We start from the raw sequence: 21,150 nt of genomic DNA on the forward strand, positions 1-21,150 counted from the left end.
CTATTGCATAGAATTTTAGTATTCTTCCTTATTGATTTGAAATTTCTGGAATGGTAAAACGGAACGCATTGACATCACGAGAGCGAAGAAATTGAGGAAGTGACATTGTAACGCGATCGGCATGGTATCTTCGGAGTGCTTTAAGATGCAAAATTTTGAGATTTGCAATGTTTTGGGTTGTTTTTGTTTCAGCTTATCGATGTTGTATTGTCTTTATTTGATTAAAAGGCATTTTGTTAATCTTTATTTGATTAAAAGGCATGATATTAGATGGCTCCAATCTGTCCAAATCCAACTATCGTGCTTGAATATGTGCTTCTCGAGCATGGTCACCCGCACAACAAGAGCTAACAATCTCATGAAACATGACAGCTGATCTCAGAGCATTTCGGAAAGGGGAAAGATCTCAAATATAACTCCATATATGTTTCCTCCAATCCTGCACACTGGGCCAATTGCCAAAGAAGAAGCACAAGTAGGAGATGAAGTAGCCATAACACAAAAATAAAACTTTTATTGACCACATGTGCGGTCTCTCGAGAAAGAATTGCACGATTCACATGGCAAAGGCGTTCAACCTTGTCCTCTCATCCTCTCTTCATGTGTGGCCAGCCAAGTTGGCGCAGCATGCTGCATGCAAACCAAAAAGAAACGAAGTTCAAAAGAAAAGAAGAGGAGATCAGTGATGATGAAAAGATTTCCCCTTCTTAGCAAGGGCTATACTGTTCCAAATTTTGAATGAACTATATTCTAAACATGTTTTTATTCTCTTATCCTAAAGGTAGGGATGTTGATGAGGGTGTGCGAGATGAGCACCACACAGGCTCCAAAAAAATTTGAGGCTCAAGTTACACTCATGTATCATTGACAACAGTTTTAATTAGATAAAAAATAAAAGGCCCAACCCATGTCCCTATCCAAGCCTCCTGTACTCATCTTGTTGGGCCGTGCACAACGTGTAGCCTCCGGACTCCATCGATCCAGTGAGTGTATTGATCGATTTGTATTCTATCGCATCTATCGTTTCCCATGAATCCTATGCGAGACTTGTACTGCTCGTCGACTCATCTTTCGAAAGTCTATTTTATCATCTCGTGATCTCCGTCGTTGTTTGACTAAATGCGATTGCCTCGTCTGTCGTTCACTCGGGTCGTCCGACTCCGAAGTCATAAGCCATTGCTACATCATGCCATCGACTATTGATTATGCAATGAAAGTACACTTTAGCCATTGTGATCATATAGAACCTTCAAAATTTCAGATCCTATTTTACATTTCATTCCAGGCCCTAAACTCCCGGAGACATTTTGTGGGCCCTATAAGAGGACTTTGAGGGCCGTTGTGAAATATGAAATAGGGCCCTAGGTAACTAAATACAAAAATATTTTTTATCATAAGATCAATTGATATTATACAGAAGCTACATTTTGCTTGAAAAATATTGAAAACATTAATTTAACATCTTTGTTCAATTAAAACATGCCATCCTTATAATACCTTGTTTTTTATCAGGGATTATAATATTCCTTAATACAAATCTTCATAAAGCACCCTTCCTCAAAACGTTGTTTTCAAATGCTACGATAATCAATGTAGGAAAAGGTTCACGAAGAATTCAAATAGGCTTAAAAAGTGAGTAGACAACTTCTCTCACACAATAGCATAAATCTGTATAATAATTTTGCATTAATGAAAGATTTTGTGTTTTATAGTATATTTTTGGAAGCAACGTATTATAGTATTTATAGATGACATGGAAAAACACCATGTTGATGCATAGCATAAATAGGAAAATAGAAACAAAATAAAAAAATCATATTAAAAACTCAAGAATATGCATGGGGATGAAATAACTTTAACAAGGAAGTGAAGTTGCGCTGGATGGTCGAAGACATACAAAAATTACTCACGCTGAGGAGCGTGGGGATGTTGTGCCGAGGTGAAATAAGTAATTCAAATATTAGTACTCCATCCGATCCATATTACTTGTCTCAAATTTGTTCAAATATGGATGTATCTATGTTTAAAAAGCGTCTAGATACATGTAATATTTCGACGACTAATATGGACGAGTGAGTACACAGTGACCAGGAAAATCCTCGTGCCGTTGATCACTCCGCACATGCTTGGCCCTGTTTGCCGTTTCCTCATTGTATTCATAATCAAAGTAGAGCACGTTCTATTTGAAGTAGGCTCAAGTTCAGATGCGGCAAAGATCTCCGGTTCTATTTATTTCATGCAAATAGGCATACATAAGACGTGACCAAATGGATCAACCCAATCAATCAGACCATGGCTAAAAAAGCAAGACAACCCATCCAGTCATTTATCACTGTAATTATGGAATAAAATATCCACTCCTCTGTCCCGATCCCCCTTGATGCTCGTCCAAGTGAACAAACCCGAAGATTAATCCCGTCGGTCTCATTGTGAGTGGGCACTTAATTACATGTAAATGTTTAATGAATCAGATAGGCTGATAAATACTCCCTCCCATTCTTAATTTTTGTCTTAAATTTGTCTAAATATGGATGTATTTATTATTAAAAACGTCTAGATACATGTAATATTTCGATAACAATTTAAGATCGGAAGCAATATTGATTAAGGTTAAGCTTAAATAAATTTGCGGACAAGTGAAACCTAGGTCGATCTCTACAGACAAGAGGCCTTCATCCAAAAGAAGTGGTCCATGGTAAAAGAGCTCATCGGTGTTATGTTAGTTCCTCCTTGTCAAAACGTTGTTATCTTAGCCCTCGTCACATCACAGGATACGTGTATATGGTAATAATAACGTAATCGGAGACAGCTGTAACCTACCTGCAAACCATGCATGCTTAACAGCCAAATGCTTTTAAAAAGGAAGCTATACAAAGCATGACATCGGATCGTGACAGACTGACAGGCGAAGACGTACAAACGTTTCCTCAGCGCATAAAGCTCTAGCTAGCTTAGGACATGTATCACATGAGATAAAATCTGATGTGGAAGAGAGAGAAACGAAAAAAAACCACAAGCCTTCTCTTGATTAAGATTGATCTCTTCACAAAAATGATAAGGCAAATTTCCCATTTACTAGATTTCACATTTTCTTAGCATTTATTTAGTTAATTTTATTCATCTAATCATTAATTTTAAGATATAACATTAAGAGATAACCCATTGTACAACATGTTTTGTTATCTTTTCTAAATGACGTGGAACACCTAAGATAAGACAGTCTTATCAACCATTGTACATACTCTTAGCTCGATCACTTCACCGGAGGAAGAAGAATACAATAACGGGATTAGGCATCTCCAAGGAAAACCCACAAATTCTCACCATTTATCCAAATCTGTCCATATGGGGGTCCATAAGCAAAACACACAACCCAATGGAAACCCATATTTGTCTAAAAATGGTCTACACTCTTCATTTCTTCCCCAAATTTGGGAAAAATATGGGGAGTCTCCATTTGTGCAAAACTCATCCAAATTTTATCCACTTGTCTTCTTGGACCGCATGTCAAAACTCATGAAGAGATAAATAGGGGTTACTATTGAACAACTTCATATTTTGCTCACACCCATTTGTCCAGTGAGGCTCACCGGCTCACCCTTGAGTCCAAAGACCCTTTAAATGGACAAATGAAAAGGATGAATAGGACTCACCGGCTCACCCTTGGAGATGCCCTTGGATAAGCACCCCACGGATCCTCATCATGCGTGCCGTCACCCGTTCACCAGCTACTGCTGCGCGACAATCGTTCTCACGAGTCCGTTTCGTCATGTTCCCATCCACGGGTCCATCGCCTTCACTGAACCGCGGGGCGGGGGCGGAGCACGCGATGACGCCAAACATGGTGGCTGGCTGCATAAACTGAGCGGAAAAAGGGAAAACACAATAAATTCCATTTCCTTTGGTTCCTTGCCTTCTCGGCTCGGCTGTCGTATCCGGACCCCCCGCGCCCCCACCACCTGCCCCCCACCCCCATCTCCCTTTCTTATTGGCCATTTTCTTCCGCCCATGAAACCCCAAACCCTCGCCGGCCTCGCCGCACCCGTGTAGCAGCGTCGCCCCTCCCCCTCGCCGGCGAACCGCGCCACCCGATCCCGCCCTGCCCTCGCCTCGCCCCGCTCGACACCCCGCCCCAACGACGCATCCGATCCCGCCGGAGACGATGAACGGGGCAGCGACTCCCGAGCCCAAGGCGGCCTCCACCAGCCCGACCCCCCAGGTGCCGCTCGAGTGGAGGTTCTCGCAGGTCTTCGGCGAGCGCGGAGCCGGCGAGGACGTCCAGGACGGTACCGATCGATCCCTCTAATCTCCTGTTGTCGTGCTACTTCGTCCCTCGCTGGTACCAGCTGGATCTTAGTGGCTTCTGTGCTCCCGAGCTGGACCTGAGGTTCGGCGCCGTCAATGGATGCTGACTTTGTGAGGATTAGGGGGTTCCTGTGTGGATCGACCCACGAATTTGCGGCTGTGGAGGTGTTTTCGGATGGGTGGCGCCAAAGCTTGATGCTTTGATACTGGGGATGTTGGATTTGTTGTGCTTCATCTCCTCCAGATCAGTGATGCATCCTGTTGTTCATGCTGTGCAGGGATTTTTGACTGGTAGATGTGTATCACTGAGCCATTCGGTGGAGCAGTCAAGGTCTTTCCATGGGTGGCAGGCGGGTACAGTGTGGCCTATAGGAGTCTAGCTGAATGTCAGAGTTGGAATATATAGTATGTAACCACAGTTACACATTTAGGTTGGCGGTGCGCTGGCAGGACAATGCATGTTGTCGTGAAGCGAGCGTGAAACAAATATGATGGTGTATTCTTGTACCTCTGTAAGCTTGGTGCTATGAAATGAGGGAACAAACTAGAGCTTGGGTGTGGGCGTACGCATGTTGGTGCTAGTCGACAATTTCCTGAAATGCCATGTGGCTGATAAAAATGCCCAACATGGGACACGGCGGAGATGCCTTGGATCCATCGATACCAATTGAGACGCGTGCCGCTGCTTTGCTGATGTTTTGTCAAATGCCCAATGTGTTTCCACCTGTCTGATAGCTGATGGAATCTTCAGTGAAAGATGGATGTGCCTTGGATCATACGTGAATGGATTTTATTCTTCTCATCTGCATTTTACTAGTCATTATTGTTTGTTGGCCTCAATTTAGCTTGCTGCAGTTTCACTAGGCAGAAACATAAGATGTCAAACTTTTGATAGAACCAGATGTGCTCTGCAAATGTGTGACATCATATATGTTTCGTTGTTCTTGATTGCCAATTTCACCCTCTGCTTCTGATATTCATATTTGTGAATCACATGAATTTTCAAACGCTTGCTGTGGGAAGTTTTAATTTTCTATGTTCTTTTATGTTGGTCTGTAGAAGTTTGGTTAATGTTGAACCTCAGTTTTATTATCCTTTTGCTCTGCAGAATTTAACTTCTTATTAATACATCGGTAACTATTTGATGAGCCTTTTCCTCCTGTTATATCTTAGCTTCTTAGGCTTTTAAGCTTGTTTTAAACTTTTTATATGTGCTTGTAGTGAAATAAGTATGGATGAGTACCTGCTGTTATACATGTTTTTCCTCCAATGTAGCATGGCTGCATACTGATTTAGTCTCGTTGTTTTTTTGTATTGTTCTCTGCAGTTGACATCATCTCGACAATAGAATTCAATAAATCAGGACATCATCTTGCCACTGGGGACAGAGGGGGACGAGTTGTTTTATTTGAAAGAACAGATGCTAAAGATGTGTGTATATAGAATTGACTATCGTGTTTCCTTATTAAAACTTTCAAGGGCTCACCTACTTCTGTGATTTCTGTCTCTGTTTTTCTTCAGGACGCCCCTAGGAAAGAGGCTGAGAAAGCTGATTATTCTATCAGCAGGCATCCTGAATTTCGCTACAAAACAGAGTTTCAAAGCCATGAACCAGAGGTATACCTTTATGTGAATTGTTAAGTGGCAGCATTAGTTTTATGAAGTACCTGTAATTTGACCAAGTGGTGTTATGGGAATAGTTCGATTATCTTAAAAGCTTGGAAATTGAAGAGAAGATTAACAAGATAAAGTGGTGCCAAGGAACGAATGGTGCATCATTTCTGCTGTCAACAAATGACAAGACAATAAAATTTTGGAAGGTATGCTTCATCAATCAACAACTATGGACATATCCTGTTAAAGACAACTGTTCCATGCCTTCTGGCTTGCAATCTCTTGAAAACCCTTTATAAGCAATGTGGTATTATAAAGGAATCCTTCTATGATAGTTTTTAACTGAACTTCTTGAGGTACATCTTTGCTTCATGTACATATGTTTGTACAACTTGCTGTTCATTTTAATATTTTTTTATGTTCAAATTTTATGCACTTCTCTGGTTGAATACCTTTTGGGGTTACTCTGTTTACCTACCCCTTTCAAGGTCTATATTTGCTATCATGAGTAAGGTGCAACTGACAGTGAATTAGTTTGTGCTTAAATGAGCTACTTCGTATAGGTTCAAGAAAAGAAGGTTAAGAAGATATGTGAGATGAATTTGGACCCTTCAAATGCTCCTGCTAATGGTAGCCCTGCTGGCAATAATATGGTTGGTCCAAGCACGCGCATACCAAATGGTGGATTTTTAAGGCCTGGTGGACCTCCTTTACTCCGCCTGCCTGTGGTAGTTGTACTCGACTCATATGTGAAGAAATATACTTTAAATTTGTCAGACACTACCATTGTGCTAATTCCTTGTATTCCCATCGAGCTGAACATGATTAAAGATAATTTATATTCTCATATCAGAAACCACTGTTTATGCTGGTTTTACCTTTATCTTTGTGATTTGTTACATTTACCTAACCTTTCCAATACATCAGGTTACAAGCCAAGAAATAAGTCTCGCTGCTAATTGCCGTAGAGTCTATGCTCATGCACATGACTACCATATCAATTCCATTTCCAATAACAGGTCTTGTACATTACTCACATTTTGCAGTTTTACCATAGATGACATTATGAAGTTGACTTGCAACCTTACATTATCATGATCCTAACATCTATAGAACGTGACTTCTTTTTGGGCAAAGTTCACCTAAGTTGTTCTGCATAACTGTAGAACTTATGTGTAATTGAGCTGTATGAACGCAGCTACCCCATTATACTTCAGATATTTTAATGAGTGGATTTTGTACACACAAGGGTGTGTGCATCAGTTAAGCTTTATGTACTTGTTCATGTTAAAAAGATCAAATCATAGATGTACATCATGTTACAGCATGTGCACATGCAAAATATCATGCAGAAATATGATCAAACGTGTGTAGTACAAAATTATGACCAAATTGTACAGCACAAGTTTTTTTTTCTTCATATTTTTGCATGATTTTTTGCAGGTGCACATGTTCTAACATGATGCATATCTTTGTTGTTTTTTAGATTTTTTTTAGATTTACTAGTGCAAAACCTCAAGTCACCCATCCTTGCAAATACAAAGACAATACCCTATTTTAATACACGATCTACCACCTTCAAGCTAATTACTAGGAGTATATATTTTGCTGATGTGCACCTTATATACATTCAGCTTTTCTATAACCTGTCCATTTTTATGTAGTGACACATATTGACTCATGTTGTTTTGTTCACAGTGATGGCGAGACATTCATATCAGCAGATGATTTGCGGATAAACCTTTGGAATTTGGAAATTAGCAATCAAAGTTTTAATATTATCGATGTTAAACCAACGAACATGGAGGATCTCACTGGTATAACTTCCATATCTGTAAACTCTTAGCTGTGCTTAGTGCTCACTAGAAGCATGCTTTTTATATCTATATAGGTTTGAGAACAAAAACATTTACAGCCTCAATTCACTTGAAAAAGATAACCTCCTATACAGCTACAGGAAGTGAAGTAATGCACATATGATTCATGAGTAGTCTAGTCCTTTTGAGACATATTGTATCCACACGTGTTTAGTCAGTTCTGCATTATGGTACTCCCTCCGGCCGGAATTACTTGTCGAAATATTACATGTATCTAGACGCTTTTTACACATAGATTTATCCGTATTTGGGCAAATTTGAGACAAGTAATACCGGTCAGAGGGAGTAACATTATTTCCTTTCATGTAAATAACAAAATATTGGACTAAAGTTGGTTTTGGTGAAATGGATATCTGGTTTTTACTTCAAGCACGTGTTGGTTGTTGTTCAGGTGTATCCTAACTGATCTTTGTTTCCTTTCATGTTCTTTGAGTTTTTGAGGTCACATCTGTTTGCGTCCCAGGTTTGCTTACAGTTACATTTTTATTCTATGATCTGCAGAGGTGATAACATGTGCGGAGTTCCACCCTTCTCACTGTAATACATTGGCATATAGTAGCTCAAAGGGCTCCATTCGACTTGTTGACCTGCGGCAATCAGCTCTTTGTGATACTCATTCCCAACTGTGAGTTTTCATTTGATACTTGCTGCTTCCAATATTTCAACGTACAGCAACATGTTTAGAATAACAAACCGTGGTCATTGATTTGTCAGCTATGTTTTGAATTGATCATCTTAAATTTCGTTGTACTACTTTTTATAGATACTGCTGTTTTATCTTGTAGCTTTGAGCAACATGAGGCCCCAGGTTCAAGATCATTTTTTACTGAGATTATAGCCTCAATTTCGGACATAAAGTTCTCCAAGGATGGGAGACATATTCTGAGTCGTGACTACATGACTCTGAAGGTCTGTTTCTGATACTTCTGACGTGCAACTGCTTTAAGTTTCATAATATGTTACTCCTCCTGTTCTGTTGTTTCCTTGATCTGTGTGAAGATTAGTTGATTACATTGTAATATCCAATACAAATAGAGCTAATTGAACATGGCTACTGTAGAGATATTTTTCTTGTCTTTATTTGCTGATGTTCAGTAGATCCAAACTTCAATTCTGTTTGAGGTGAACCCTTGTACATATTTGCATTGCACCATGCACTTTGCTAGATGTGATTCATTCCTCACAAATCAATTGTACTCCTATGATGACCAATACATCACCACGTTGTCTATTTCTTTGTAATACTACCACCTCATTGTGGGTTTATAAGACCTGCACATATTTCTATCATCAATTGATCAACTAAATATGTATTATGTTGCATAAAAGTATACCAGTAGATTCATAACCGAAAGAACTTTTTAGTGATATAGTTTTTGTCATATAACTTATATTTTATCAGTTAAATTGGTGATCTGGGAACACACACAGGCCTTATAAACCCGGACGGAGGGTGTAATTCTTTCTTGTAATTTTTTTTTCATCTTGGAAGCTGCTGCTTTGTAAACTTATAGTTTATTGCTGCGTTTTAGCTATGTAATTGTTATCTGTCTCAGTAAGCCAGTAGCAATCACATGGCAAATAGTTATATTTTGGTGCTTTTCCATTATTAGATGTTTTTTTATCTGGTGTTACAGCTTTGGGATGTTAATATGGATTCTGGTCCAGTTGCGACGTTCCAGGTTCACGAGTATCTAAGGCCTAAGGTAATTCCTTCCATGTTAAGATAAATGATTGATAGTTCTTTGAGGAAAATGAGTAACAAACATATTTCCTTGGGAAACCCTAATTCTTGTGTTTCTTTCTGAAACTGCAGTTATGTGATTTATATGAAAATGACTCAATTTTTGACAAATTTGAGTGTTGTCAAAGTGGAGATGGGTTGCAAGTAGCAACTGGTTCTTACAGGTAGTTTGGTATCCTAAGCTGTGGCACATCTTGGTTTTGTTTATGGAACTAATGGTTTGTTGATCTTTGTCCCTTCAGCAATATTTTCCGTGTGTTCAATTGTGGCGCTGGTGGCAGTGAGGTAACAACGCTTGAAGCAACTCGTAACCCTACAAGGTAATTCTTCTTTTTTTCAAAGAAATGGTGGAAGCAAAGTAAGGTATACTGTAGCAAATGAAATCGGTATATATTAGCTGCTACTCCCTCCGATCCATAATAAGTGTCTCAGATTTAGTACAACTCTGTACTAAGTTAGTAAAACTCTGTACTAAGTTAGTACAAAATCTGAGGCACTTATTATAGATCGGAGGAAGTACTTTATTTGCCAGTAATATTGATTGTTACAATGTTTATCCAATGCTCCGATGCAATCCCATTCACTCAAATGTGGTACTGTGGTGCCAACTGTCACTTGTGCAGGAGGCAGATCCAGAATCCTGCACGGCCTGCAAGATCTCTAAGTAGCCTGACAAGGGTTGTAAGACGAGGTTAGCTTCATGCTTGAGATGCTAAATATTTAAGCTATCGAGGCGTTGCAGGTACTTATATTATACACCTTACACAGGTGCTGAGAACACCGGAATAGATGCCAATGGAAATTCGTACGACTTGAGCACAAAACTGCTCCATTTGGCATGGCACCCAGACGAAAATTTAATTGCCTGTGCTGCAGCCAATAGCTTGTACATGTACTATGCGTAAACACTGGGAAGAGACAGTGGGACAGTTTTTTTTTGTTTAGCTGCTCCCGGTGAGAAGAGTGTCATCCCTGGTGCGGCAAGCCAGGGAATCGCTGGAGATGGTGTATTTTGGGGCAGTCAGATGCTGTTCTTTTGAGTTCAATATAGAGCTGTCCAAGAGTCCAAGAGGAAGTGACTGGATCATTCCCGGGAAGCAGCTTGATTCTGATTAATTTTTTTCAGGGGGAAGACATGTCTTTCCCCTATAGGTGCGTTTAGATTTAAAGATAAGATTCTAGTCAACATTTGGAAGGAACAAAAACTATTGGGCATCTCCAGTAGATGATAAGGGGATGATCTGCCGTTGTATTCATGTTGGAATCATGGGGCTTGTAACTTCAGGACATGGGTGTTGGTGTTTTTGATAATTTTATCTTTCAAAATGATATTTCTCATTTTCCACCTAGTGCCAGCCTGCCAGGACAGTTCGTCATGCTATGTGCAAAACCGTCAGCCTAGTGCCATCGGCTCTACAATTTCCATTATGTGTACATTTTAATTTTTAAGATGACAAAACTCTTATTTGTTCGGATAACACATTGAACTTCTGTTTTCCAAACCATATCAGTTCGCTCCCGATCCGTCTCGTCACGGGATTACAACCTCACCTTGTTTTTATTTTGAGGGATACAACCTCACCTTGTTTGTACTGTGTGGGTGTCTAACACACTCATGTTTATATCGTTCTCCACACTTGTATGATACCGGAGTACTAACTAGGAAGAAAACCTTGATGTACTGGTGGACTGAAATAACATATAGATTGGCTAGTGCCTTTAAATTGGCTATAAATGATTTGCTGGCATTAATGCAATGTTGTACAAGGGTGAAATAGTTACCACATATAACTCTTAGCTAAATCTTGTGGATTTTGTCTTGAGAGTAACTATTTCTCTTTCCTCCACATTAATAAATTCTAAATAAGAGTCAGTTACGAGTCAGATTTAAAGATGCCCACGTGGAGTCAATCCTAACTCTACTATTGTGGATGCCCCAATTACATTTTGAATTGAAGTGCTGCTTAGTGTATCCACAAATTGATGGTATTTGGCTACTTGCATAATCGGAGTGTTTTAGCAAAGAAATTTTATGTGGTCAACATTCACATCTCAATTTCGACGGTCCCTAGATAGGACGCCTTTAAAACTCAAGGACTAACATACATCAACAATGACCATTTTATTCGGGGACGCCAATTAAAAATGTAGATACACACACCAACACAGACACGCATTCACACAACACATACATAAAACCGCAATGACATGTTGAGATTGAAAAAGTCACTTGCTCACCACCACACGCACCCGTAGGCGTGCCTACGGAAACGGAAGAACGGATACGTCGGCTACAACGGAAAGAAATCCACATGTAGTGAGAAAGATCATCCAACGAATGGTTTATTCTCATCGACTAAATTTTGTGTAGTTAAATTTGTATGTAAGATATATTTCTTACAAATATTAAAACCAAAGTTAGGGTTTGATTTAAGTAATCTAAACCTTTTCTATTTTTGAGAACAAGGAAATTCCTAGCTTACGTCAGCCAGAGGGCATCTAAAAAAAGATGTCTCACTGGGCCTCTAAGCTAACTGAAGGCCAGCCCAGCCCAGCCATCCGCCTCCATGGCCCATCTCTGCCATTGACCACTTGGCCCCAGTAGTCAGTGTAATCCCGTCCCCTCCCTGGCTCCCTCCCATCTTCAAAACCCTCACGGCCCCGACCATCTGGATTCTGGAGCTCCCCCGCAACCAAACTCAAAGTCTCAAACCCCCAACCAATCCTCCCCGAAACCTCACTCCCCTTCTCACCTCCATCCCAGACCTAGGGTTAGGGTTTCAACTCCGCCCGCTGCTCTCCCGCTCCAATTCGAACGAATCCAGCCATGGCCGCCGGCATCCTGGTGGACTTCCCCTCCATGGGCTCCGCATGCTTCTTCCCCAGCCTCGAGTCCCTCCTCCGCGACTCCACCTCCCGCTTCCTCGCCGCCGTCTCCGCCGCCCCCGACCCGGACCTCACCAACTTCCGCTCCCTCTTCTCCCGAGTCCTCAACACCTACACGGACCCGCCCCTGGAGGCCGTCTGGTTCTTCTCCGCCCTCAACTTCCACGACGCCCCCGACGACCTTCGCCCCATCCTCCACCTCCTCTCCGCCTTCGCTTCCTCCTCCCCTTCCGCCGCCAAGCCCCTTGCGCTCCTCGCCCCCATCGTCTCCGAGCTCTTCCACTCCTCCAAGCCCCGTAGGGAGATTGAGGCGCTCGTCGAGGCTGTCCTCGGTTACATCAGCATGTGCAGCAGCCGCTCCGCCGGTGGTGAGGTCAACGCCGACACTGAGAGGCTGCTGCCAGGGTTTGGGGAGCTGGTCAAGGTTTGGAGCGTGCGCCGCTCGAAGGACCGGTGCCCGTTTCAAGTGCTTTTCCCGTTAGTCGGGGAGGAGGCCAGGCGGGAGCTCATGAAGGAAGGCTGCAGCGTCACTTACCTCGCCGGGGTAGTGGTGGCCGAGGCGTTCCTGCTCAGGCTCTGCCTGAAGGTGCAAGGTGCAGCAGGGACACCACGCTCTGACCTGCAGAAGGAGCTAAGGATCTGGGCAGTTAGCTCTATCTCTGTCTTCCAGAACAAGCAATTCTTCGGTGAGTTGATGCTGGCCAATTGGTCATGTCCTTATTGGTTCTCTTAGCTTGAGGTGCCTTGGCAATGACCGTTTTGCTGATGGATTTACAGGAGTCCTGCTGAACATGCTCGTGAACCCTCCGCTGCCTGTTTATTCACTATTGGTACGTGCTCCTTTACTTGAGACCTGTCTGGGGATACAGTTCTTATTATGTATGTGTAGGCTTGTAAACTAGGAGTAGTATACATCAGCAGCTTACAAGCTTATTGGCCATCAGCATCATAATCCATTCTGAATGTAATATACTCCCTCCGTTCCTAAATACTTGTTGCACTAAAACAGCGACAAGTATTTAGGAACGGAGGGAGTAGTATTTTTGGAGTATTTTTCATTAACTCATTGTTGTAGGGATCATATATATCTACTCCCTCCGATCCATAAAAAGTGTTGCCCACTTAGTACAAAATTTGTACTAACTTGGTACAAATTGGGCGACACTTTTTATGGATCTGAGGGAATAGGAGTTAGCAATGAACTTTACAGGCCCATTTCTTCAAATAAGGAATGGGAGGGCTGCTTAGGCTTTGTCATGATCTGTTATATGAGTTAGTTAATTACCATACATTACCTTTGTGAGATAAGAACTGTGCAACTTGTTCCTTTGTACTTCAATTGTGCTTGCACTCAGGGGTCTTTCTTAACTTGTGGATACTAAAGAGGAGAACAGTACTAGGACTATTAAGTTTCACAAAGATGGTGTTACTATACCCTGTTTGCTGTCAATGTATCCGAAGGAGTGTTACTTGAGATGGAGTTGAATATCATCTTTGCTATACGCAAACAGGTTGAAGTCTGATGTGTGGGTGATCTTCTTATGCTCTTTTATTTCGAATCATAATCACTATATACGAGATTGCTGTGTAGTATTAAACTCAGTAAACTTTGGTTGGTCTGATGTAATACCTATTGTATTGTGTTTACTTATTTAAGAACTACAAACTGCTGTGCAGGCAATGCTAGCTAATGAATTAAGTTTGCGAGCAATTATTACAGTATTATTGAATTAACGCTCGTTTCTTGCTGAACAATTGACTTACTTCAGACTTATTGAATTAATAAGTATACTTAATACTCCCTCCGATCCATAATAAGTGTCTCAGATTTTGTACTAACTTGGTACAAAGTTGTACCAAGTCTGAGACACTTATTACGGATCGGAGGTAGTACTTGCTTCTCGCTGACCAGTTGACTCTTGCCCAGTTTCTTCCATTTACTCTGCCATTTCATGCTGCTACTCTGCTAATTCATGCAATTTGAGCTGTGATGATGACCTTAGTAGCTATTCCTGACATCGTACTGATGCTGCATTTTGTAATCTGTTGCATAACTCAAGAGTGCTGAGGATGAAATATTGGTGAGAGACGTCCTTTATGATGCTCTGGTCTTGGTGGATTATTCTTTCCTTAACCATGGAGTTGAAGTTGATCAAGCTGATAGTTCCCTTCTGCCTATTGTTGTGTCAAAATTGGTTATCACTCTTGATGCCATCAATGACGCGAGGTGATAAATTGTTGCTTTTACTGACTTAGATTAGATGGTGATTGAAAAATTCTTCTAATTTTGTTTCTACTGATAGGAGCAAAGGAGATCAAGGGAGAGCAATGTCTTTTATCAATGTTTTCTCTACTTCAAATATTCCCAGCTATCTCGTTAGGTGGGCTGCTCATCAAGCTGGCTCCAACCAACTTGGCAAACCAATTGCTAGCACGCCTCAAGCTTTTCTCAGTATGTACATATATGACATGATCTTGTCAATTTAAGAGCTGCGTTTGCTGTGTTTTTTTTTATAGAAGAGTACTGAAGTTCTAAATGTTTGCTTTTCACAGAGTGGCTTGTAGATCTTGAAGATAAGGGGCTCAAAGTGTTTGCAGAGAACTGTTCAAGGATTAGGGAGAGGCTGATGTATGATGAGGTCAAGAATGGTTATCAAAGCAGGATGATTCATTCAGATGCTGACCTTTTCTTCATAGATAAGCATAGTGGTCAGGATGGTATGGACACAAAAGGTGGTGAGAACGAAGAAGCTGTGGAGATGGAGACAGCAGGTAATGCTTTCATGACTGCTGCTCAGTCTATGAAGGTGATGGCTAATGGAATAAGGAAAAGGAAGGATTGTGGAAACGAAGATGCAACAGCGGTGAAGTTTGTGAAATACAAGGCTGAAGACAGCTCTGTTAAGGATTACTTCTTGCCGGCAACTAATGGCATGAGCAGTGGTAGTGAGGTAGAGAATCCACAATCTGATGACGAGATGGAGGATTGATGGAAAGACAGACAACTGCCCACTAATGCTTACTTGGGATTAGTCGTTTTGGAGAGTTCACAGGACAACTGCCTTTCTGGAGTCTGCAAGACTGTTGTTGTTTTGGGTTTCGCTTCTTAATGATGTCAGGAAGTAGTATCTTGTTCGGTTCTTGCTCAATGATGATGAGTTGAAGCGGAGTCCTGGGATAATAATCTGCAACCTGCGGTCCGACTCTAGTCAGGCTTACGGACATAGTAGTAACTGGTAGCTAGCTTGACTCGCGCCTGATGCCATAATCTATATATCGTGTTCCCTTTCTTATGCAATAGAGGCTTCAAGGCGTAGATCTGTTTTAAAGACTTTTGTAATGAGAGAAGAGTACCATTCCTGTTACCCCACGGGACCATCTTGAACTAATGAATCTTGACTTCTGTTAGTACGTATTTGCCATGAATATTGTGCATTTACTTGTTCTGCCAAATGTTGTTCTGCCAAATGGTGATTTTGTTGATATAGGGTGCTGGTTTTTATATCGTAGAAATGACTACAATTTGACTTAAGCTCTAGATGGATCTGAGAATTTTGATCGCTGAAAGATGTAACTGAATTTTGATCACCAAACGATCTGACTGGCAGGTTTGACATGGCCGAAGGTTTTATCTGATGAAGGCGGTTTTCACTTTTACGCTTTCTGGCTGGTGGAAAGTTTCTGTTCACCAGCTGGTTCGTTTCGCTAGGCAGTAGGCGATTGGCTTCTGGGCCTGTTCGTGGTAACCGCGTACTCTTTCGCGTTCTTGCAGGCTTGCAGCAAGTGAGCCAAATCCATGGCTTCGGTCCATTTCTCCCCACTTCTCCACGCCGCTGCCCCCTCATCACCGGCCTCCACCTCTTCATCACCGGCGCTCCTCGGGGCACGCTCTTCTCCTTCCCACGCCAATGCGCGCCTCCACACCGTTGCGCACGCGGAGGAGCTCCGGTTGCACGCCGCGGCGCTGCAGGACTGCGCCGTCCGCCGCACGCTCCGCCGCGGACAGGAGCTCCATGCGCGCCTGCTCCGCTCCGCTCTGCATCCGGACACGTTTCTCCTTGACTCGCTACTCAACATGTACTGCAAATGCGGTCGCCTGGTGGATGCACGAAGGGTGTTCGACGGAATGCCACACCGGGACATTGTCGCCTGGACCGCAATGATATCCGCTCACACTGCCGCTGGAGATTCCGATCAGGCTCTTGATATGTTTGCCCGAATGAACCAAGAAGGAATTGCACCTAACGGTTTCACACTGGCTTCAGTGCTTAAGGCTTGCTCGGGGGGTTCACACTCAAAATTCACACATCAGGTGCACGGTCAGGTGGTTAAGTTGAACGGTTTGGATGATCCCTATGTCGGTTCCTCTCTGGTTGAAGCTTACACGAGCTGTGGGGAGCTGGATGCTGCCGAGACAGTGTTGTTGGGTTTGCCAGAACGAAGTGATGTGTCATGGAATGCTCTGCTAAATGGGTATGCTCGCCATGGTGACTACAGAAGGGTCATGATTATTATCGAGAAACTGGTGGCATCAGGTGATGAGATAAGCAAGTACACTTTACCTACTGTTCTCAAGTGTTGCATGGAACTCGGTCTTGCAAAATATGGTCAATCTGTTCATGCTTCGGTGATCAAGAGAGGGCTGGAAACTGATAATGTACTGAACAGTTGCCTTGTTGAAATGTACTCCAGGTGTCTGTCTGCTGAAGAGGCCTATGAAGTCTTTATCAGGATAGATGAACCTGATGTGGTGCATTGCAGTGCCATGATCTCTTGTTTTGATCGACATGATATGGCTTGGGAAGCATTGGATCTTTTCGTGAAGATGTCCGGCATGGGAGTCAAACCAAACCACTATATATTTGTTGGCATTGCTGGGGTTGCATCAAGAACTGGTGATGCAAACCTTTGTCGCAGCGTTCATGCATATATTGTGAAAAGTGGATTTGCTATGCTAAAAGGAGTAGGTGATGCCATTCTAAATATGTATGTGAAAGTTGGTGCTGTTCAAGATGCTACAGTCACTTTCGATCTTATTCATGAGCCTGACACATTTTCGTGGAACACAATTCTCTCTGCATTTTATAGTGGAAGCAACTGTGAGCAAGGTTTGAGGATTTTCAAGCAGATGGCTTGTGAAGGCTTTTCAGCCAATAAATATACATATGTAAGCGTTTTGAGATGCTGCACTAGCTTGATGAACCTGAGGTTTGGCACTCAGGTTCATGCATGTATTCTGAAAAGTGGGTTGCAAAACGACACTGATGTTTCGAGAATGCTGGTTGACATGTATGCACAATCCGGATGCTTTACAAGTGCGTGCCTGGTATTTGAACAGCTGAAAGAAAGAGATGCTTTCTCATGGACAGTGATTATGTCAGGATATGCTAAAACGGAGGAAGCTGAGAAGGTGGTCGAGTATTTTCGTTCAATGTTGCGAGAAAACATAAGGCCTAGTGATGCCACACTAGCGGTTTCTTTGAGTGTTTGCTCTGACATGGCGTCCTTAGGCAGTGGGCTCCAGCTTCATTCATGGGCCATCAAGTCTGGCTGGAACAGTTCAGTTGTTTCTGGTGCTCTAGTTGACATGTATGTGAAGTGTGGGAACATAGCAGATGCTGAGATGCTATTCCACGAGTCAGAAACACGTGATCAAGTTGCATGGAATACAATCATCTGTGGTTATTCTCAGCATGGTCATGGATACAAGGCACTGGATGCGTTCAAGCAGATGGTTGATGAGGGGAAAAGACCCGATGGTATCACATTTGTAGGTGTTCTCTCAGCATGCAGCCATGCAGGATTGCTCAATGAGGGAAGGAAGTACTTTAAATCGTTGAGTAGTATCTATGGAATTACTCCTACGATGGAGCACTATGCTTGCATGGTTGATATTCTGTCAAAGGCTGGAAGACTAGTTGAGGCTGAATCTCTCATCAATCAGATGCCATTGGCCCCAGATTCATCCATATGGAGGACAATTTTGGGAGCTTGCAGGATACACAGAAACATCGAGATTGCTGAGAGAGCAGCAGAAAGATTGTTTGAGTTAGAGCCACATGATGCATCTTCTTCCATATTATTATCAAACATTTATGCAGATTTAGGAAGGTGGAGTGATGTTACTAGAGTTAGGAATATTCTACTAGATCATGGAGTAAAGAAGGAACCGGGGTGTAGCTGGATTGAAATCAATGGACAGATTCACATGTTCCTGTCGCAAGATGGATGTCCAAAATATTAGAATTTGTTGCCTTGTGTTCCCGCAATCTGGAATCCCACCATGGACCACGCCCATATGGAAATGATGAGACCAGAAGCTGGTTTCAAGTATATGGCTAGTTCTGTATGCTGATAAAAAGTGCTAAGGTAAATATAGATAAGATAACTGAAAAGGCTGCACCTGCATATTAGTTCCCATTATCAGTATTTTACACTGTTGACCGCTTTCTCTCATTTAAGCAGGTGAATACACTGAAATATGCCATTGGAGATACTTGGAGTTGCCTGAAGAGTTAGGTAGTTATACAAGCTTCCAGTCAACTGGCAAATCTCGATTCTTAATTTTAATCGCATGCTATCTTGCAGTCTCATAAGAGACAGAATGTACAGAAAATCCATCAACCAAATCAGTGCAATTTTTATTGACATCACATATTAGGATGAATGTGGAGCGAGGACAGTTCCTTACACGAGGCATATTGAAATAGTCAGGCAATCTGGCCAATAAGTGCGAGCTAAGATATGGTTCAGAATCAATTTGGGACAGGGAGAGTCTGATGGTGACCTACTTCCTTCGATACCGGATTGCTGATCTCGCATTTGTAGTCCACTTGGGTCACCTGTGCGGGTGGGGTGATTAGCTTGTTGACCAACTGAAGAAGGATCCTTTCGAGTCCCTCGCCAGTGTTCCATGCATGAACTTCAGCTTTGAGAAGCTGCTTATTGCTGGTAATGAGATTCCAGAGGGGGTAATTCTCCTTTGGCATGACATAGTCCCCTTCCCTTAGCTTGAGGGAGGGACAGTAGTCTCCCTTCCCATCACCAATGTAGATGAAGTGCTTGTTCTTGGCACTGTCTGTCGCTTGAATCCTTTCGATGATCTTGCCCTGCACATGGTAAGTAAAATTTTAGTTCCTGGGGTACCATGTTGGGCTTTCATTGCTTACACCTGTTTTATACCATGCCTAAAATTCTAAATGCAGAACAATTATATCGAGTCTAGCATATATTGTTTCTCTTTTGTCTCCATCACCCACGTGCACTGAGTGAGGCACTTGACCTGTCAATTTAACACGTGAACTGTCCTGCCATCATCCTATTGTCTGTCCATACCTTGCACATGTTCTCAGGGCACAGGCTGCATCCATGGGGCGAGCTCGCGGGATCATGGAACGGCGAGATCCTCAGCCTCCCGTCGGAGTCCACACGCGCGGGGTTCGTGTTGATCTCGGAGAAGCAGCCCAGGATGCCGTGGTGCTCCAGGACGGTCTCGATGAAGAAGGCGTTGGCGTCGCTCACCACCTTCAAATCACACCTGCGCCCATCACTCCGCCGTCAAGATCCAGAGAGCTCCAAGCACCGCCGTGCAACAAAGCCAAGAAGGCAAGAAGCATCGACAATTAATTGATGGCTGCAGTGGATTTATTTATCGTACCCTAATGCGGACGCCGTCCTGATGGCGGAGATGACGTGGGCGTCGAGAGGCGCGCTTCGGAGGCACTGGCGGATGTCTTCGGCCGACTTCCCCTGCTCGTGGAGCTCCCCCATCATCCGGTCCTGGAGAAGACACCAAGACAGAGTTTTTGGTTCGACGGCATCGCCGGAAGAAACATCATTCTTCAATGTTCCGCGGGTGTATCAACTTCGTACATACATACATACATACCATGAGAGGGGTCCAGCTCATGGTGGGACGCAGGCGGTTGAAGGCGTCGGTGGCGCCGAGCTTGGTGACGACCCAGTTGTCGCTGTCCCACTCGATGATGGTCTTGTCGAAGTCGAACACCACCACCAGGGCGGCGGCCATCTGAAGGTCGGTGGATGCCTGAGGAAGAAACGAGGGACGGTGGTGCCTTTCTCCGAGGTCTGCAATCTGCTTCGACGAGTCTCCGGACTCCGGCGTATGTATATGGCTGCTGCTTTGTTCCTTTCTGGTGGCGTCTCGGTGTCTGGCTTTTATAGCCAGCCAGAGCAGAGCAGCCCTGTGGCGTGCTGGCTGGTGACTTGTGAGGGCTCCACACCGCCTTTTCTCCTGTCTTTCATGTTCCTGTTCCGTTTACCTTTTGCTTGCCGTAGCATAACAGCCGTCCGTAGTCAATTGGCTTTGCCTTTTCATGTTGCTTTGTGTCACGATAAAGGTCAAGGCATAATCTTTCAGTATCATTTTTTGCTTGCCATTAGCAGAGTTGACGGATAGAATTTTGTCCTCACCTCTTCGTAGGGAATTTGATCCTTCGTCCAATTTTTCCTTACAGTTCGATCATCTGCCCTTCTTTTCGTTGCAAAAAAAGATTTTCTTTTGTGCCCCCATCTTGGCTTGCCACGTTCAAGAAAGGGTCAAAGATCACATTCCTCGTTTTCCATGATCATTATCTCGTGGCAATTTTAACCCTGTTTGTTTTTGAATTGGATGACAAGGCTTCCACTTAAGGCCGTGTACAATGGTGTGACGTTAGTGTTCTCTGAAACTCCGAACTAAGTAGGAATAGGGTCAGCGCACTC

General features: G+C 42.9%; 4 protein-coding genes across 7 annotated transcripts; 3 read left to right on the forward strand and 1 right to left on the reverse strand.

Annotated features, from left to right (window-relative positions):
• The first annotated feature begins 3,972 nt into the window (after positions 1-3,972).
• On the forward strand, positions 3,973-10,889 carry LOC100837992 (serine/threonine protein phosphatase 2A 55 kDa regulatory subunit B alpha isoform). 3 transcript variants are annotated; one of them, XM_010233682.3, is made up of 14 exons: positions 3,973-4,286; positions 5,633-5,736; positions 5,827-5,922; positions 6,006-6,125; positions 6,483-6,650; positions 6,847-6,938; positions 7,618-7,736; positions 8,298-8,421; positions 8,582-8,705; positions 9,434-9,502; positions 9,613-9,704; positions 9,783-9,860; positions 10,164-10,231; positions 10,309-10,889. In XM_010233682.3, the coding sequence occupies exons 1-14, from the start codon at positions 4,163-4,165 to the stop codon at positions 10,443-10,445; spliced, it is 1,515 nt and encodes a 504-aa protein (XP_010231984.1). In that variant the 5' UTR covers positions 3,973-4,162; the 3' UTR covers positions 10,446-10,889. The 3 variants fall into 3 exon arrangements, with proteins under 3 accessions (XP_010231984.1, XP_003569307.1, XP_024315072.1); XM_003569259.4 differs by having other exon boundaries at positions 6,483-6,647; XM_024459304.1 differs by lacking the exon at positions 6,483-6,650.
• A 1,315-nt stretch (positions 10,890-12,204) lies between these two features.
• LOC100838291 lies at positions 12,205-15,852 on the forward strand. Its single transcript, XM_003569260.4, has 5 exons — positions 12,205-13,112; positions 13,204-13,256; positions 14,487-14,653; positions 14,730-14,878; positions 14,980-15,852. The coding sequence occupies exons 1-5, from the start codon at positions 12,368-12,370 to the stop codon at positions 15,414-15,416; spliced, it is 1,551 nt and encodes a 516-aa protein (XP_003569308.1). The 5' UTR covers positions 12,205-12,367; the 3' UTR covers positions 15,417-15,852.
• A 105-nt stretch (positions 15,853-15,957) lies between these two features.
• On the forward strand, positions 15,958-19,079 carry LOC100827058 (pentatricopeptide repeat-containing protein At4g13650). Of its 2 annotated transcripts, none has more exons than XM_024459303.1 (2): positions 15,958-18,795; positions 18,889-19,079. In XM_024459303.1, the coding sequence occupies exon 1, from the start codon at positions 16,223-16,225 to the stop codon at positions 18,668-18,670; it is 2,448 nt and encodes an 815-aa protein (XP_024315071.1). In that variant the 5' UTR covers positions 15,958-16,222; the 3' UTR covers positions 18,671-18,795; positions 18,889-19,079. The 2 variants fall into 2 exon arrangements, with proteins under 2 accessions (XP_024315071.1, XP_003566841.1); XM_003566793.4 differs by having other exon boundaries at positions 18,892-19,079.
• Positions 19,047-20,567, reverse strand: LOC100838589 (thiamine phosphate phosphatase-like protein). The gene is made up of 4 exons (XM_003569261.4): positions 20,315-20,567; positions 20,084-20,205; positions 19,762-19,963; positions 19,047-19,535 (listed from the first exon to the last, which is right to left on the reverse strand). Exons 1-4 carry the CDS (start codon positions 20,453-20,455, stop codon positions 19,182-19,184), a joined length of 819 nt encoding a protein of 272 aa, XP_003569309.1. The 5' UTR covers positions 20,456-20,567; the 3' UTR covers positions 19,047-19,181.
• Between the last annotated feature and the right edge of the window lie 583 nt (positions 20,568-21,150).

The sequence above is a fragment of the Brachypodium distachyon genome, chromosome 2, assembly GCF_000005505.3.
Source record: "Brachypodium distachyon strain Bd21 chromosome 2, Brachypodium_distachyon_v3.0, whole genome shotgun sequence".
Lineage (NCBI taxonomy): Eukaryota > Viridiplantae > Streptophyta > Magnoliopsida > Poales > Poaceae > Brachypodium > Brachypodium distachyon.